Source organism: Diceros bicornis, chromosome 19 (genome assembly GCF_020826845.1).
Source record: "Diceros bicornis minor isolate mBicDic1 chromosome 19, mDicBic1.mat.cur, whole genome shotgun sequence".
Taxonomy (NCBI): Eukaryota; Metazoa; Chordata; class Mammalia; order Perissodactyla; family Rhinocerotidae; genus Diceros; species Diceros bicornis.
Window position 1 is genome coordinate 44,276,869 of NC_080758.1, and position 19,615 is coordinate 44,296,483.

Consider the following 19,615-nt stretch of genomic DNA (forward strand, 5'->3'; position numbering starts at 1 on the left):
AGAAGTGCAACTCTTCCTTTCAGTTGAACACTTAAAAGCCACTGTAGGGTTATTAATTGGCCTAATTTCAACATTGTTGTGTCTCAGGGAATAGGGAGGCCCGAGGAGAGGGAGAGAGATGGGGGAGCCACTGGTCGGTGGAGCGGTCAGAACACACACAATATTTATTAAGTTCACCGTCTTACACAGGCGCAGTTCATGGTACCCCAAAGCAATTACAATAGTAACATCAAAGATCACCGACCACCATAACAAATATGACAATTATGAAAAAGTTTGAAATATTGTGAGAATTACCAAAATGTGACACAGAGACACGAAATGAGCAAATGCTGTTGGAAAAATAGCACTGATTGACTTGCTTAATACAGGGCTGCCACAAACCTTCAGTTTGTAAAATACACTAAATCTGCAAAGCTCAATAAAGCAAAGCTCAATAAAATGAGGTATGCCTGCAGTTAAGATGAGGTCATACTGGAGCAGGGTGGGTCCCTAATCCAATACGATGGTGTCTGTATAAAAAAAGAGTAATTTGGGGGCCGGCCGGGTGGCGCAAGCAGTTAAGTGCGCGCACTCCGCTGTGGTGGCCGGTGGTTCACAGGTTCAGATCCCGGGCGCGCACCGACGCACTGCTTGTCACGCCATGCTGTGGCGGCGTCCCATATAAAGTAGAGGAAGATGGGCACGGATGTTAGCTCAGGGCCAATCTTCCTCAAGAGAAAAGGGGAGGATTGGCATCGGCTGTTAACTCAGGGCTAGTCCTCCTCACAAAAAAAAAAAAAAAAAATTCTCATGATGTAATAATACTAGGAGAGAAAAATGTTTCTGCGTTAAGGGCAGTGCCAGGCTGGAGTTGGCTCTCTATGACATCATACTGGTAACTTGAAATTAGACATGGAAATTGGCAAATAAAGATCTTGCATGCCCCCTTCAGAGAGCCGGTTGTTAAACATTTACCAGTCCACCCTAGTTAGAGGACACCACTGGCTTCCCTTCAGTTACAGCATCTAGTCACCCACTTATTCTCCCTGTGCAGAAGGCCAGCCTTGCCTTACTGAGTCTGGAAATTGCCTTTGGGAAGAGGAAATCACCTGAAACACTAAGGTTTTGTGTATCCCAAAAATGACGAGTTTCCCAGCCATAGTCTCCAGTTACCCAGGACTGTGGAGGGCAGCTCTTCTGAGAAATTCAAGTAAAGAATTCTTACTTCAGGCCGTTCAGCACCCGTACATTTAACAAAAAGTTATGAAATGGGAAACCGAGTCCTGGAAAGCGGACAGCATCCATGACGGTGGCTAACCACCATTGCTGCCCCTGGACAAGACCCATTTAGGAAATAACGGAGTTGTGTTGTATTGCAAGGTTATGCCAATTGGCCGTTGATGTTCAGCCCGTCTGAGACGCAGCAAGGATCCCTGACATTCAAGTGGCACAGTGCAGTTTACAGAGGGCGTCTATCAACAGGATCGGGGTTGGGGGAGGTGGCGGTGCAGCCCTGTTTCAATGTCCAGAACCCTAGGAGTTTTTAGAATGAAACGTTGACACAAACAGCTTGTTTCCTTATTGCATTATTCACTGTGTGGCTGGAGAGAAATGGTTGCACGTCCAAGCCTAGGACCCAGTGACAGCAGGTACCCAGGGGAACACTTGGCAGAAGACATGGATTTTCACTGACAAGCATTTTCTGACGCCTGAGGCCAAAAGAGAGTCAGGAGACTTCTGCCCTCAGTCCAAATTTGCAATGCAGATGGTGCTCCACGCAGTGCACCCCCTGTGCTCCTGTCGTTCTCCACGGACTTCTGAACAGCTCCCCCACATCTCCAGTCTGAGTATTCTCTCTCCTACTGCAACTAAAAAGGCCCTTTCAAGTGTGATTGTTCTGCAGAGCATGCCAAGCACACCAAAACTTAAGAGAAAAATTGTTATAACTTATCTTCAGATGACAGCGTGTAAATAGTTTAGAAAGTGAAGTATGAAAAATACATGATTCCTCATTTGACTTTCCCCCAGGCTGTGGCAATGATTCTTTCTTTGTTTCAAGGTGACATTTTTTTGGACAGTATTGTAGAATTTTGTGAATTTCATGATGTATAATATATTAGCGAAGATTTCCTCTCAGTTATTTTAGTTGTCTGGTCTCCTCTAAAGGAAAATCCACCTCTAAAAGGTGATCACCTAACAAAGGGGTCAGATAATTACCTATCACACGAAGGCCGTTCTTATGCTTGTCCTTGAATTTTAGCATCCTGCAGATAGGTTTTGTTTGGCCAACAGAATAATGATACAAAGGGAAAGGAAGAGGAAAAGAAGGATAAGAGACTTTTATTGGGAAGGTATTGTTTGCCACAGACCCCACCACTCCCAATCGTATGACATCTGCTTCACACAAAAACATCGCCTATCTGGCTCCTGAGGGATTTGAGTTTGGGTCTCCTGAGTTTGCTCAATAAACACTTGAGGGAGGCAGCGAGGAGCAGGCAAGAAGGAAGGGAAGAAGGAAACTTTTTTCCTTTTGTTTACCTCAGTCTTTTCCTCTTCAACTTTATAGGCTACATGTTGAATCTCCAGTTAAAGCAGTCTTCACATTAACTATGGGAAGTAGCTGAATTAGGAGACATGCAATAATTGACTTCTGTCTTAGTCTGGGATCCCCCAGAAGCAGACCCTGTGACAAGGAGGGAGTTCAAGTAGTGGTTTTGGGAGGTCAAGGGAACACCAGTACTGAATGGGGAGGTATGAGAGGGAAGAAAGGGACAAGAAAGGGTGTGTTATCGAGCCAGCTACCACTGTGAGCAACCAGAGCTTAATCCCACCAGGTAACTGGAAAACCCTATAGGACACACACTGACACTATCCCATCCCATGGCGTGGGAGCTGGGGTAAAGGTCACTGTTTTTTAAGTAAAAGCCCCAGCACATCCGACCGTGCGGCAGGTGTGCAGAGCAGCCCTCAGCCTCTCAGGAGAAAGCCCTTACACGGAGAGATGCCTATGTCGGCATTTAGACATCTCCAGTGCACAGAAGGTATAAGGTCTAAGGGATATGGGCCGACGCCCACTGGCATCCCTCACACTGTCCAGAGCGCAGTTTGAGCAAAACCTAATCTGAGACTTAGAGTCATCGCATGCTGGGTAATAGGGGACCAGTAAGGCAACGTGCTTGCTGGTCAGCAAAGGATGCAGCCCTTGCAAAGAGACTGAAGGAACAACAAACCCAGCCATTTGGGGACACAGCATCTTACACTGCTCTGACAACCACAGGTGAATTCAGACAGCACTAGAGGGCCTTGACAGTGACGGCTGACTCTCGAACTTCTTTCCACATCTTGAGGAAGCGCAGCCGCCCAGCGCAACCCTGGCGCGACTGGGACTGGCTCTGATGACTACCCGCCTTACAACCTCTTATTAATCACACTTCAGGGTTGCTGCCGGAGGGGCCGTCTTAGGAATGTTTAAAGACAATTCTACAGAACATCCTCTGAGGCACAGAGGACACAGAGCCCTGATCGTTTATTCCCTGGGGGGTTGCAAAGGGCACAGGCACAGAGCCCAGATCTTCCACTGGAATGTACTGGAGAGGAGTCACTTGCAAGAGGGTGGCTTGAAGCCACCGTCCAGAAAAGGGGGGGGGGGTGCTGCCGAAGGAGACGGATTAATCAGGCCTGGGCAAGGCGAGGCCCTGGTGCCACCTGCTGAAATTTAATCAGAGCAGTGGGCCTGCAGTGATTTGTGCTCTGAAACCAGGCGAAGGCTCGCAACTGAGCAGGGGCTGCCGCAGCGTGGAGTCTGCAATTGGGCCTCTGAAATGGTTGTAGCAGTTACAGTCCCTCCTTTCATTTCTGATAAGGAGAAATGGAAGAAAAGGCTGGTGGATTTCAGGCAACCCTTCCTGAGTGCTGGTCAGCCTTAGGTGGGGTGGCCAACCATTCTGGTGTTTTGCTGGGGACTTTTCCAGCTTTGGCACTGCAAGTCCGGCTTCTCGGGAACTCCCCAGTCCCAGGCATTCACCCTTTGGCCTTCTTGGTGGTGATGACCCATCTGGGCCCAGGGAGAAACCAAACCAGGTGAAGAGATTGACGTGAATGGAAATCCTTTGCCAACCCCCATGACATCAGGAAGGTTAGTCATGGTGTGTTTGGATCCTGCTAGAAAGCAGATAGGATTGCACAGGGGTCTTACCTCCAAGGTGGATATATGGCAAGAAGGAAATAATTAGAGGTGACTACAGGGGCCATTAAACATGGTTTGAGTGAAGGATTTAGTGAGAGGCTAAGGGCAACAGCACCATCCCTTCATTTGGCTTCGTTTGGATCTGACACCCCCACCCCACTCCTGCTGAACTCCCGAGGACCCGATGGAGGCGCGAGACAGACGCTGGGATCCAGTGGCCGAGCCAGCCAGCCGGCCTCTCTCTGCTCCTCTGCCTGAGGGTCTTCTGGGCACCACCAGAGTGTGCTGCCCAGTGCTCACACAGCCCAGACCTTGGGGAGTTAACACCCCAGGAGCAACCGCCAGCTGCACTTCCTAGTGGCAGGTTCACAGGGGTCTCCAGAGGTACTGACCCTGCTTGCCCACAGGGGGACCCTGCTCATCAGCTCACACTTAGTGTGAGCTCCCCCTCATGCTCCCCCATAGCTCATGTGCTTCCTGAGATCACCTCCCCCCAAATTAACTACCGGCTCCCAAGTCCTGGTCTCATCATCTGTTTTTGAAGGGATGCCAATTGGGAATCCAACCCCTTCTCCCTGTAGGTTTGGCCAGCTGTTCTCTGAGAGTAAACCCAGCTCATTGCGGGAGGGTCCATTCACCCATTGCCCCTGCTTAAGGCCCTGGGTGACTTCGCCACCACCTCCAACACTCCCTGTACAGAAAAGAATAGAAGTGGATAAAGAATGAAAACACAAAACAGCAACATGAAAATATAATTCAATCACTGATACTGTGGCAGAGAGGCACTTTCTAAACAAAGAGCAAATATTTACCAAAAAAATATATAAATATTACTACACAAAATCTTTCCAAATTTCTGCAAGTCTGGTCATTGTTAGAGCTGAACAATGGATACATGCGGATTCATTATACTATTCACTCTACTTTGGCGGTGCTTAACATTTTTCACTTTCAAAAGGTTTTTATTCGCACTAAAAAATAAAAAGCAATTTAGTAGGTGGTTAAGTTGTCAAGAGAAAGAGTATACATTCAAGAAAAGTGGAAACAACAGCCGCTCTAATATTATATAAATGGCTACTTATGGTTTGGGACAAAAATTCCAGGGATTGCATTACAGAGATTTTTTTCTAAATGCTGTACCTGATGTAACCTAAATGGAAGTGAACACCATGAACTGTATCAGTCAAGAGAGGCTACTTTATGCTATGGTAACAAGCAGCCCCAAAAGCTCAGAGGCTTCAAACCACAAAGGCTTCTTTCTCATTCAGCCATACATCCATCGCAGTCAGTAGAGGGCTGTGCTCATCACGGTCTCTCGGGGACCAGGGCTGACATCTGGAACATTGCTAGTCACCGTGCAGAGGGAGAGAGAGCTTGGCAGCATCCAGCACTGACCAGTAGATGGTTCAGCCTAGAAATGATACTATGTATCTGTCACTCTCAATCGCAACTCATTGATTAAAATGGTTTACAAGATCCCACCCAACCACAAGGAGACACTATCATGGGCCCAGACAGTGGACATCTAGAAATAACTGGTGAATAGCACCACTGACTACACAATGAGTCCAGAAAAACTGCTAGGTGCCTCAAAAGGTAACCAGTGATGTAGTGAGGACAAAGACACAAATGTCAGAGATGTTCATGAATAGAGTAAAATCGTTTCATGAACTGTGAGTGCAGAAAGGCAATATTTGTAAATCAATAAATTGTTTACACAATACAATATGGTTTTTAGAATATGTATTTGTAAAAAATACTAGATTTAAGGAACATAGTGGAAAAATTTCTGCAAGTCAAAATGCCATATACAAAAGAAAAAAATATTGGGTAAATATATATGCAATATAGATAACAGAAATTTGGTTAAGGTCCTTAATAGAGGAAGAGCTCTAACAAATCAATAAAAAGAATATAATGAAAGAAAAAATTAGGCAAAGGATATTATCTTTGAGGACTTGCTGCTTTGCTAAGCTATTCATAAAGCAAGAATACAAATGAGTAGTAAAAATACAAAAAGATAAACTCAGCTGTTAAGTGGAAAAAAATATAACTCAAAACAATGAGGTACCATTTTGGTCCATCAAATTGGCAAAACTATTTTTAAAAAATTATGATTCTAAATCTTGACCCACATGGGCTGAATGTTGAGTTCTTACACACTGCTGGTAACAATATAAATTGTTAACAAGCTTTATAAAAAGCAATAATATGGCAGTATGGATCAAGAATCTTCAAATATTCATTCCTTTTCACCAAAAAGTCCCTCTTTTAGAAAGTCTGCCTAATAAACAGAAATGCAAAGACATACATGAAATGATGTCCGTTGCAGCACTTTGAAACTTGGAAACAGCCTCCCATGGATGTCTAAGAAACGGAGTAAATAAATTATGAAATGGCTATTTAATAAGACTAATAAAAAATTACAGTGTAGAACAATCTTTAATTACATGAGGAAATGTTAATGACATAACAGTAAGTGAGAAATACATTTTAAGCAGGGCCACAAAAGTGGATCTATGTTATGATCCCACTTTCGTTCTTAAACCTGTTCTTATACTTTGCATTTATATATAAAACTGGCAGGAATCCACACAATATCACCAGTGATTTTCTATTCATGGAAGATTATAAAGAATTTTTATTTTCTGCTTCATAGTCTAGATTCCAATTATTCTATAATGAATATGATTTTCATAATAAAAAAATATAATAACTTTTTTTAAAGTATGTCAATGTTGTATTAAGATGTCAAGGTAACTGGAAAATAAAAGTTAGTATAACTGAGTGTTTAGGGAAAGGCGAGCTATCCCAGGCTGTCTTCACCAGTATCTGTAGGAGGATACCACCAGTGGGCCCGGGCCGGGTCTGGTCATAGCCCAAGTCACTTCACAGTGGTTAGGTGGAGGGACTGAGTCACTTTAGCCCCAGGCTTCTCACAGTGGGATTTTCACCTCCTGGAACAGGTGATGGGCTGGGGGCACGAGGAGCCAACACCAGTCTCTAGCTGGAACTTGACCCAAGATGATAGAAGCAATTTGTGACATTATTTTTATGTTATGAGCAAAATATAAAATCTGCATGAACTTTTAAGAAATTTTGGGCTTGTGAGAGGCCACTTTAGGCTACGCCCCTAGAACCAGCAAGTTCCAACTCACTGCCCTTTGCCAGTAGGTTAGAGTTTCTCAGCCTCAGCACTATCGACACTTTGGGCCAGATCATTCTTTGTTGTAGTGGGGGGCAGGGGGCAGTCCTATCCGTGTAAAAGTTTAATAGCATCCCTGTCCTCTACCCACTAGATGCTAGTAGGACACATGCGCACGCACACATACCAGTTGTGATCACCAAAAATGTCTCCTACAGTGCCAAATGCCCCCCAGGGTGCCAAATTGCCCCTGGTTGAGAACCATAGTAGTTAAATACCATCAGTAGTGCCTAGGTGAAAAATTCTCATTTGATGAACACTTTTGAGAGGCACTAATCCCCCTAGACTCCAAAGACTGACTGATTCAAAGACAGAATTCAAAGTGGAGTTGCACCACATATTTAATTTCATCTAAATGCACTTGCCTTCCTAAAAAAAAAAAAAAAGTGGAAGGGAGGGAAGGCAATTCCAATGTAAACAGTGTGGAGAAATCTGACTGCCATTCTATGCTCTGAGCATGCGCTGCAGAATCAGGGCGAGAGACCCTCAGCAGACAGCCCCCCTCTGCAGGCCCCACTGCCTCCTGCAGTTCAGGCTCCTGGGCCTCTCCTCCCTTCATCCCTCCGCTCTGGGATCTTAGAGAGTTCCAAATCTCTGGGTGACCTCCCATGCTCCATTTGGGTTTTTGGTTCTTCTTTACCATTTGTTCCATGGATAAAAGTCCCTCTGTTGAATTGCCCACTGTGCTAATATCTGTGTGACTGAATCTCAGTTGATACATTCTGTTTATTGGGATGATGTTAAATTTATGAATTAACTTGGGGAAACTGACATCTCTTATCCAAGAACATGATGTGTTGATGTGTCTTTCCATTGGGTCAAATCTTCATCTGTGTCCCTCCACAGAGTTTCAAAGTCTTATTTAGTACTTAGCTTTTTTTTTTTAGTTTGTTGACTTTCTTCCTAAATATTTTATCCTTGTATGGCTAGCATAAATGGTGCTGCCACATAGGATTGCTGTGAAGATTCAATAGTTAACATGTGAAGTACTTAGAGCAGTCCCTGGGATGTGGTGGGTGCCATAGAAGTGCTTGCTATGATTATTATCCTAATTTTTCCTGTTGTATCCTCCAACTGATTATGTTTGAATGTGGGTCATAGCTGTTCTGTCTCGGTTTCTGCCCAGCTCCTGTTGAGGTGAAGGTGGGGAGGCAGAATTGGATCTTGGGGCATCATTTTAACAGGAAACGGTGCTGTCCCGATGGGTTAACGACCCACCCCGTAACCAGCTCTCAGTCCTCTTACAGATGCCCCTTCCCCACTCATCTGCCCCCAGAACTAGAGTTTTCTCCTCACTAGCCCACCTTCCCCAGAAACCAGAGACTATTTGGTGCTAATATCTAACTCTATCATTAGAAGCAAGCGTATAAGTACGATTGCCTCATGTGTTCCATCTTGATTAGGAAAACGAAGTTTAACATTCCTAGGAATCAAAGTATTCTTGTGGGCAAGTCTTACAGTCCAATACAAAACTGTTTGCTGCTTACTGTTCAGAAACAGGCTGACATTTGCTCTCTGTGTATCAGTGAGCTAGGCCACATAACAAACTGCCCCCGCAGTAGCTTGAGATAACAACCATTTAATTTTGCTCATGAGCCTACATGTCAGTGGAGTTGTTCTGCTGATCTGGGCCAGCCTTGGCTAATCTCAGCTGGCCTCACTCATGCAGCTCTGGTCAGGTGGAGGGTGAGCTAGAGACTGGCTGGTCTGGGATGGCCTCACTCACATGTCTGGCAGTTTTGGCTGTCAGCCAGGGCCATGAATTTGACTGGGCTACGTCTGTCATCAACCTGCAGGCTAACTCATGTTGGTTCCCGTGGTGCAACAGAGTTCTATGAGACAGAGCAGAAGTGTATACGGCTACTTAAGACCTATGCTTGGAACTGACATGGCACCACTTTCCACCACATTCTGTTGGCCAAAGCAAGGCAGGAGGCCAGCTCAGATTCAAAGGGTGGGAAATAGACCCCTCCTCTTGATGCGCATGGCTGCAAAGTCAAATTGTAAAGGGCACGAATACAGAGAAGCCTGAAAAATTAGGGTCACAGTCAATCAACCGCACTCGCTACACCAAGGTGAGCAACCTTGTAGCGTTGATTTCCTTTTGCAAATGTTGCTTCATCTCACAGCAGCCCACCTGTGGACTGGTTCAGGGGAAATTTCCACAGATGGTGGGCCTCCTCACTTACCCTGATTCACATCCGGTTCACCTTTCAGAAGGTGCCATTTCTTGACAGTGAGCCCAAGGCTGAGTCTGTTTGAGAGTGTGATCCTCTGCGCCTATTGTAAGGATGATAACGTTCCCTCTCTGTCTGGTTTCTGAGAGCAGCTGCTTGTTTTGGTGGAGTTTTCCAGTATAGATTTACTGAGACACGGAGGATGGTTCCCAGCTAGTGGCTGAATAAATCTTTGTTGACGTATCGACTCGGTAATCACAGGCTAATTAACTGCAAGTCCTGTTAGAAGCAATCGAAAAGTCATTTCTCATTGTCAGGAGGCAGGGAGACCTCAGAGGTAATCAGAAGTCGTCTCCCTTCCTTCTGGCATCTCCGCCCTTAAACCACTAAGTCAGGACTGTGGAGCCCTGGTGGCAACGCAGGGACAGACTTTCTCTTTGTCTTCTTGCCCTAGAGGGTTACTGAGCCGCCCTGGGCCAGGCTGTGGAGAGGATGGAGGCTGCCTACCTGCCGCTCACCTCCCACATGCACCCTGCTCTCCTCTCTGCCCTCGAAGCCCTACTGCCCCAGGCTCCCACGTAGGAAGCCAGAAGGAATGGCCACTCCTGGGTTGTGGAGATACAGAGAATACTCCTAGAAGACAGGGAATGGGAAAAGAAAAAGATAAGCACTAGGAACACGGTTTGAACAGAAGAGCAATGCTAACTGTAGGTATTTATGACAAAGCTTGCCAACTATAACTAATTAACATATGGTAATAACCATTGTGCATATCATTATGTTTTTTTTTTTCTTTTTGCTGTATGTTTCACTTGATCATATTAGACTTTCTTCCTATATTTGGTGTTCCCTTGCACAGGTAAAATATCACATAATATTGTGTTTAAAAGGATTCTAGTATGATCCAAATGAGTAAAATATATATAAAATATTATACTAGAATCTTATATATGTATAAATAGGATATACATATATATACACATATATATGCACATATATATAATCTGTAAGATTTACATATTTTAGAATATAATCTGTATTTTATACTTACAGTATCTACATATATGTAAATTTATATATATAACAGATATACAACTATATATCAAATGAAATATATATATCCTTTATTTCTTATATAGCTAAGTATAAATGTGTGTGTATATATATATACTTACATTTTTGCTGAAAAAAAATGTCTGAAAGAACACATAAGAATTGGATAATAATGATTACCTCTGGGGGATTTTTTTTTTTCCCATTTTCCTTTCCATACACCTAGACTTTTTTTACCACGAGCATGTACTATCTTTAGAGTTTTTTCAAAAAGTAGTTCATTTGTGAATTTTAAGGAGATTCTTCCAGTTTCTCTACCTCGTTATCCTCAACTTAAATTGTAAATTCGGATGTTTATAGAGAATCCTTCCTGAAACAGCAGTCCTCACAGCGCCCTGCCGGCAGGAGTGGTTTTCAAGGGCAGATGGAAAGAAGTCCAGCCCTGTCCTTCCGCTGCTGGGGAAGCCCGAGTCCTGCCCCTCCGGGCCGGCCCCTCCCAGCCCGGGCGCCTGCAGGCGCGGGAGTTGGCGGCCTCTCTCCCTGTCCCCGCAGGGCCGAGGCGGCAAAGGCAGCATCTACGTGTGGGCCTCGGGGGACGGCGGCAGCTACGACGACTGCAACTGCGACGGCTACGCCTCGAGCATGTGGACCATCTCCATCAACTCGGCCATCAACGACGGCAGGACGGCGCTGTACGACGAGAGCTGCTCCTCCACCTTGGCCTCCACCTTCAGCAACGGCAGGAAGCGGAACCCCGAGGCGGGCGTGGTGAGTGCGCCCACTGGCCCTCTGCGGGGCGGGGGAACGCGTGGACGCTGTGTGACGTCACGCGCGCACACTGTGTGACGTCATGGAAGGCAGGGGCTCTCCCCCTTCCCTCAAAGACTTAAGCGCGAGTTCTGGGGGGACATCGACTTTCTTCCAGGCCTGATAATGCTTTGTTACCAAGGTAGAGATATACGAGGAGCAAGCTGGGAGCAAGAACGTGATGACCCCCTTGCGGCTCATTTTCCGTAGACTGTCTTTCTTATTTATTGTTTTCGCTTACAAATAATGACAACTCTGGTTTATCAAAAAGGCACCCCAGCACATCGCTTATAAGGAGAATTAATATTAAGAATTGGGGCATCACAACACCACACCGTCTGAGCCAAGAACCCATCCATTTATTACAGTAATTAAAAAATAAAGTCCGTGGATGGACTTTTCTGGGCCCATAAACCCCCCAAAATTGGGCACACGTGTATTTACTCAAGGGAAGAGTAGTGGTTTTATCATATTTTAAAATGGGTCCATGATTAAAAAAACACAAAGGTTAAGAATCACGCTTAGATTATTGCACTTTTCTGAGCAGCTCTTCCTTCCTGGGCAACTAGGTAAAAGGGTGAATTTTCCAAGTCCCTTAGAAGTATAGGTCTATAGAGCATAGTGAACCTTTTTGAGTCTTTTCCTCTCTGATTATTTCAGTCACATATCAGCCTTTCCTCAGACATCGGAGCCAGGAATTTAGTATGTGGCTCAAAAGTCCTGCTGAGTCACATCCTGACTGGCCACCCACCTCCACTGGGGCTTCCCAAGGACGGAACTCGGAACACAATCATTATACACCCAGTGCTTCAGTCTCCTGTCCCGAGAGCTGTATGGGCAGCAAGGGAGAAAGCACAGCAGAAAGGCACAAATGAGGGAGGCTCCAATCCTGTTCCCTTGTAATCTTCACTCCTCCCCCTGGAAGCTCTACTCCTTACCTCAAGGGGCTCCCAATGGCGTCACTTTGTTTTCAACCTTGTCTGTGACTCTCTTTCTACTTGGGCTGGGGAAGGGCCTTGAGTTCTCTCTGAATATTGTAATTTTCCCCAATAAATGCCGTTAAACCCCCTGATACTTTGTTCCTCAAAATAATAGGGCCACTTGAGGATCCTACAAACAAACAGAGGAGAAAGGAGAATTCCTATGGTTTATCCGTGAGCTGAATGAAAACCCTGGCTCTCACCAACAGTGAGAATGAGGTTTTTCTCTTTGTGAAAGTCCTTTCAAACCCAATTGATCAGTGCCTACATTTAAGAAGAGTTGTGGAGGTGATGACTCACACATGGATTATCTTGACTCAACATGTCTCAATTTCTCCATGAATTTTAGATGTAGAAAACATTCTCTTTTTATAGCCTGTACTTCTAGGCAAACTTTAGCTGAGCATGTTTATTCCTCCCTCTTTGGGAATGCCCCCTTTCCTTTGTGAAGAGAAAAGAAATGATGACACAGTGGCCCTTGGGCTTTCCAAGCTGCTCCCGATGCAACAGAACTCACCATTGCATTGACTATGGTGGTAGTATTGACTTGTCGCTTTCTAGCTGTAGTATTTCCTTTTAGGATCCGGGAAATAAGTGTCTCACTAGTCTCTGGAATAACTGCAGATATGCTTTTCTGAACATTTGACTTATTTTTATCTTGTGGACACTGTAACTATAACTGATTATGTGTCCATTTTTGCATGGGCTACTGGGAAGCTCAGATAAAATGGATGCCAAAATAGATAGATAGATGGGTGCTAAGCTTATCCTTACTTTCATCTTAATCTTCTTCAGAACAAGGCAGAGTTTAAATAAAATAAATATATAATCCTCTGCTCCATATTGTTTTGGGGTTCAAAATAGCGTGACTTATTCACTCATTACTCAATATCTTTCCTTCCAGGCAACCACAGATTTGTATGGCAACTGCACTCTGAGGCATTCTGGGACATCTGCGGCTGCTCCCGAGGCAGCTGGAGTGTTTGCACTGGCTTTAGAGGCTAAGTATGTTTCCAGCTCAGGGCCGAGGGCCAGCTCTGCAGGGTGGACTAATACCTGTCTCTCCACCCAACATCAGGTGTCCATGGAGGCAAAAGCAGCTGTGAGAGCCTGTGAATAGTCAGGGCCAATGAACTCTGGGGGACGTTTCTCAATGAACCATGGGCCCTAACTGATACACACACACACACACCCATAAAACTACATCCCTAGGAGAGGATAATACCCCAGCACCCAACTGCACCCATCAGTGGCTTACTCAGATACCAAATAGGGGTATATATGTATTCTTCTTCCTGAAACTTCCCTCTGTCCTCTTTGGATCCTTGGCTATTTTACTCCAGTAACACTCACAACCAGCTAAATGAAGGAAAACCATTGCCAAGCTGGCACAGGGTGTTCCCACTCAAGATTTGCTAATTTGTAAGGTGACTTCACTTTTTAACACTGAGACAAGGTAGGCAAAGTCACACAGTGTAGACCAAGAAATGGGCTTTACTGGGAAACCTTCCAAGCTACAGGTAGGAGGCGGCCATCCTCTTTGTCCTCACCATCCCACGGAGAAGCCACACATCGCTCCTGCTGGACACCCCTAGGATGTGAGCATCAGCGAAGGTCCCTGCCCACCTGATACTCTGTCTTCTCTTAGTGCAAGCCAGAGGCTGGCCTTGTGTTTGAGGAATGAACATGCAGGCTTTGGGCACCACACACGTGGTGTGAGTTCAGATGCCTGCTATGTAGGGAGTTCTCCGAGAATGCAGCACCAGCAACTTGTGAGAAGTTGGATTCAGGCTCCTGGGGAAGGGGTGTTGAGTCCCCAACCCTGTCAGCCATTGCTGGGCAACCCGAGCTTCTAGCACCAATCTCCAGGCAGTCCTGCTTGTCTTTCTCCACATGAGCAGTGCATTTTCTTTTTTTTGTTTTTGTTTTTGTTTTTGTTTTTCAGAATGTTTTATTCACACACATATCACAAGGGGGAGATTTTCTTAGCAAAAACCCTAACAATATCCATTGTAAGTCATCCTTGGATGACAAGTCTTTAAGATATAATTTAATTATACTGTTTATTTTCAACAATGGAAGCAGTAGAATTGAAGATAGGTAAAGCTTTTATTTTTATTTTATTTTATTTTTTTAAATTTTTTGTTTATTGCAGTAACATTGGTTTATGACATTGTAAAAATTTCAGGTGTACATCATCGTACTTCTATTTCTGCATAGATTACATCATGTTCACCACCAAAATACTAATTACAACCCATCACCACACACATGTACTGAATTATCCCTTTCACCCTCCTCCCCCCCTCCTTCCCCTCTGATAACCACCAATCCAATCTCTGTCCCTATGTGTTTGTTTATTGTTGTTATTATCTACTACTTAATGAAGGAAATCATACGGTATTTGACCTTCTCCCTCTGACTTATTTCACTTTGCATTATACCCTCAATGTCCATCCATGTTGTCACAAATGGCTGGATTTCATCGTTTCTTATGGCTGAGTAGTATTCCATTGTGTATATATACCACATCTTCTTTATCCATTCGTCCCTTGATGGGCACTTACGTTGCTTCCAAGTCTTGGCTATTGTGAATAACGCTGCAATGAACACAGGGGTGCATGTATCTTTACGCATTGGTGTTTTCAAGTTCTTTGGATAAATACCCAACAGTGGAATAGCTGGATCATATGGTAGTTCTATCCTTGATTTTTTTGAGGAATCTCCATACTGTTTTCCATAGTGGCTGCACCAGTTTGCACTCCCACCAGCAGTGTAGGAGAGTTCCCTTCTCTCCACATCCTCTCCAACACATGTTGTTTCCTGTCTCGTTAATTATAGCCATTCTGATGGGCGTGAGGTGATATCTCATTGTAGTTTTGATTTGCATTTCCCTGATAGTTAGTGATTTTGAACATCTTTTCATGTGTCTGTTGGCCATCTGTATATCTTCTTTGGAGAAATGTCTGTTCAGGTCTTTTGCCCATTTTTTAATTGGGTTGTTAGTTTTTTTGTTGTTGAGATGCATCAGTTCTTTCTATATTTTGGAGATTAAGCCCTTATCCGATGTACGGTTTGCAAATATCTTCTCCCAATTGTTAGGTTGTCTTTTCGTTTTGTTGATGGTTTCCTTTGCTGTGCAGAAGCTTTTTAGTTTGATGTAGTCCCATTTGTTTATTTTTTCTATTGTTTCTCTTGCCTGGTCAGACGTGGTGTTTGAAAAGATGTGGCTAAGACCGATGTCGAAGAGCATACTGCCTATGTTTTCTTCTAGAAATTTCACAGTTTCAGGTCTTACATTCAAGTCTTTAATCCATTTGGAGTTAATTTTTGTGTATGGTGTAAGGTAAGGGTCTCCTTTCATTTTTTTGCATATGGCTATCCAGTTTTCCCAACACCATTTGTTGAAGAGACTTTCTTTTCCCCATTGTATGTTCTTGGCTCCTTTGTCAAAGATTAGCTGTCCATAGATGTGTGGGTTTATTTCTGGGCTTTCGATTCTATTCCATTGATCTGTGTGTCTGTTTTTGTGCCAGTACCATGCTGTTTTGGTTACTATAGCTTTGTAGTATATTTTGAAATCAGGGAGTGTGATACCTCCAGCTTTGTTCTTTTTTCTCAGGATTCCTTTAGCTATTCGGGGTCTTTTGTTGTTCCATATAAATTTTAGGATTCTTTGTTCTATTTCTGTGAAAAATGTTGTTGGAACTTTGATAGGGATTGCATTGAATCTATAGATGGCTTTAGGAAGTATGGACATCTTAACTATGTTAATTCTTCCAATCCAAGAGTACGGAATATCTTTCCATTTCTTTGTGTCTTCTTCAATTTCTTTCAGAAATGTTTTATAGTTTTCGGTGTACAGATCTTTCACCTCTTTGGTTAAGTTTATTCCTAGGTATTTTATTCTTTTTGTTGCAATTGTAAATTGGATGGTATTCTTAATTTCTCTTTCGAGCAGTACATTTTCTGATTTGCAAACAATGTAAGAGTTGATTCCTAGAATGAGAAGGGACTTGAAAAGATGATCGGGTCTAACCCTCTGCCTTCAAGCAGCAAAGGCAGAATTATCCTCCTTTATAGATAAGGCCCCAAATGGGGGATGGCTCGTCTCTTTGGACCAGGCCAAACTTTGATTCTTCTTACGAAAGTCAGGCAGAAAATTTAGGACCCCAAGAGACCGACCCTGGTCAAAGCTGTCCTTTTGAGCACAGAAACCAAAACTTACTCACATATGTTGAGTAAGACGAAAGATGAAACTGTTCATCTCAGGGCCTGTCAGGCCCTGGAGTCTGAGCCCACTCTTTGCCCACTCCAGCTGGGAGCAGACAAATGGGGGTGCCTGCTGCCTGCCACTGAGCCTTGCAGAGAACAGGGAGCAAGAGTGCTCCAAAACCAAGAAGACATTTCGGGTCTCCCTTTAAATCTAAGAGGGCAGAACTTGACTCAAAGTCTCCTTGGATTTTGGCAAGTAAGAAGTCACGTGCCCAGGCCCTTATGCATACGAAGGGACAGCCTAAATAAATCACAGTGATGGAGCATGGCTGCGGGATCTCTGAATGGATTCCTGGGCTCTGCACCAGTTACTCACCATTCTTAGCACACGCTGCAGACCTCCCTACAGAAGAGGATGCTGTCAACACGTAGGCGTGCTTTGTTCTGGAGCAGTGGTCATGAACTTAATGCTCTCTATTGCCATAAAGAGGGAAAAAATGATGCCTGGCAGTAGGTGGTTCAAGCCCATCATGGGAGCGAGTCCTAAAATTCCTCAGAACAACTGCCTGAGACGGGAGGTTGGTGCAAGTGATTTATTGAGAAAGGGCTCTCAGGAGAGACCAGTAGGAAGTAGAGGAAGCAGGTTAGGGATGGGGAAGAATCCAAGTAAGGATGCAATTTCAGAAATTCTGGCCTCAGCCTAGGGAGCTCTGGAATGTAAATTATGCCTCAGAGTTTGTTCTACCTCAAGGCAAGGGAGCTGGGCTGCCATGTTCTTCTGCTGGTCGCTCACTGGCTGAGAGCGCACCTGGGGAAGTGAACGCCAAGGCACCCTGGCTTTCTGCACCTGCGGGCTAAGCGGCTCCAGTAGCCAGAAGTTAAAACCACTGGTCAGCACGAAATAGCCCTGACAGAGAGTCCAGAGGGAGGAGGAGGGAAAGGCTCTCCATGAACCTTTCCTTCAGCTCGTGTCTCTTTATCTTGAGACAAGGCAACTGAGAGTCCTCAGTGACCTGTGTGTGTGACAGCACTTGAGGGCTGTTTGCCACCCAGAGGTCCAATTAGGAAACTTTTCCAAAGCAATTTGAATGCAATAAACAAATTATCCTATGTAAATGTATGCCCATCAGGACTGTGAAAGAGGAAGAACCAACCCCCCCGTGACTCCAGGGAAGAAAAAGGAAACCATTCCTCTGTCCTGCCAGATCACCACTTTATTGTTCAGTCTCATAAAGTGCTCTTCTGCCACATGCTTGAAAATGGCTTCTTGAGTCACAGAGAGTATTGCTCACATTTCCCAGTCTGACCAATATTAGAGAAATTTCAAATGATATTTTTTAGTGAGGGATGACTGCATCTTCAAATATTTTGGGTTCTCTCCATGAGCCAGGGCTTTCTGTGTGGTTCTAGAGGGTTGAGCTAGGTTTGAGGGGTAGAGCTCATAAAGAGGTAAATTTTTGTCTCAAGAGAACCATCGATAGTGTAGTGGCCCACATATTGGACTGGAACAAAACTGACCTTCCAACGGGTGGATTTTTTCTTGTAAACTCTTTATCGAAGTATGATAGACACAGAGAAAAGTGCACAAATATTAGGTACGGCTCAATGACTTCTTACAAAGTTAACAGATCCATGTAACCAGCACCCAAATCAAGAAACAGACCATTACCTAAGTACCAGTGTGTGCTCTTTTGCTCAACATTAGGTCTGAGAGATTCCTCCACGCTGTTGTGTGTGGTTATAGGTCATTCATGTTCATTGTTGAATATTACTCCATTGTATAAATGGATATTTGGGTTGTTTCCACCTTGGGGCTCTTGTGAGCAATATTGCTATGAACATTCTTGTACATATTTTGGATGACGATATGGACACATTTCTGTGGGGTGTATGCTAGGGAGTCAAAGTGCTGAGCCAAAGGGTATACGTGTGTGAGCTCTAGTAGATACCGCCAAATAGTTTTCCAAAGTGGGTATACCCACTGACACTCCCTCCAGCTGTGTGTGAGAGTTACAGTTGTTCCACATCCTTGTCAACATTTGGTCTTATCAGTCTTCTACGCTTTAGCCATTCTTATGTGTGTTCAGTGGAATTGCATTATAGTTTTAATTTGCATTTTCCTGATAACTAGTGAAGTTGAGCACTGGGGGGAGTTTTGAAAATGATAGATCCCCAAGTCTCAGTGAAGAGTCACTGAATACAAAACTTCAGGGATGAATGGCCCAAGAATCTGGCTTTTTAACCGGCTTCCAGGGACTACATAAGCCTGCTGCTGGTCTGTGGACTGGGGTGTGTGGCATCCAGTAAGGCAATGGCTCTACAAACCTATGAATCAGGGTGCTGTTGTGCAGAAAGTGACCATCTGGAATCTGCCTTCAATTAAGTGCTGCTATTAGATCAGGACTGAAAACAGGAAATCCAAATAACACTAGCTATGTAGAGACAGGGGTTTATTCTTCTGTCATGTGAAAGATAATATAGAGGTAAGGAACCCAGGGCTAGTATGGGGCTCCCACTGTAAATCAGGGAACCATCTCTTTCTAGATTTCTGCTCTTCTACTTTCATTGTCTCTAGATGCTGCTGGAGCTCCAGCCATCATGTTTACATTTCCAGCAGGAAAAGAGGAAGAGCAAAGGAAAAAAAGAAATCCACCAGCTGAGTCAGCCTTGCTTAAAATTTTTCCAAAAAGCCACCCAGTGGCTTCTGCTCATTTCTCATTGGCCAGAACTGTCACATGAGCACCCCAGACTTCAAGGGAGGCTGGGAAATGTAGTTTTGTAGCTGATAACATTGCTGTTCTGAATAAAACTGAGGTTTTCTTAATAAAGAAGGAGGAAGGATAGATATGAGGGAGATAACTACTAGTGTCTTCCAGCAACTAAAATATTGTCTGGATCTCTATTGTCTTATCTGAAAAATATAGAATGTTAGATCATCAATAAGTCTCCTATGACTTCCTGGAATGTTGTAGCTCTGCTTCAAAAATATCATGTCTTGGGCGACCTGGTG

At 44.2% G+C, this 19,615-nt stretch overlaps 1 protein-coding gene across 1 annotated transcript in view; it reads left to right on the forward strand.

Moving 5' to 3' along the window:
• The window catches only part of PCSK2 (proprotein convertase subtilisin/kexin type 2), a 245,249-nt gene that overhangs the window by 207,976 nt on the left and 17,658 nt on the right, over positions 1-19,615 (forward strand). The window contains exons 9-10 of the mRNA XM_058563265.1: positions 11,156-11,371; positions 13,295-13,395. Coding sequence (XP_058419248.1) covers positions 11,156-11,371; positions 13,295-13,395 — 317 coding nt within the window. The remainder of the gene's footprint in view (positions 1-11,155; positions 11,372-13,294; positions 13,396-19,615) is intronic.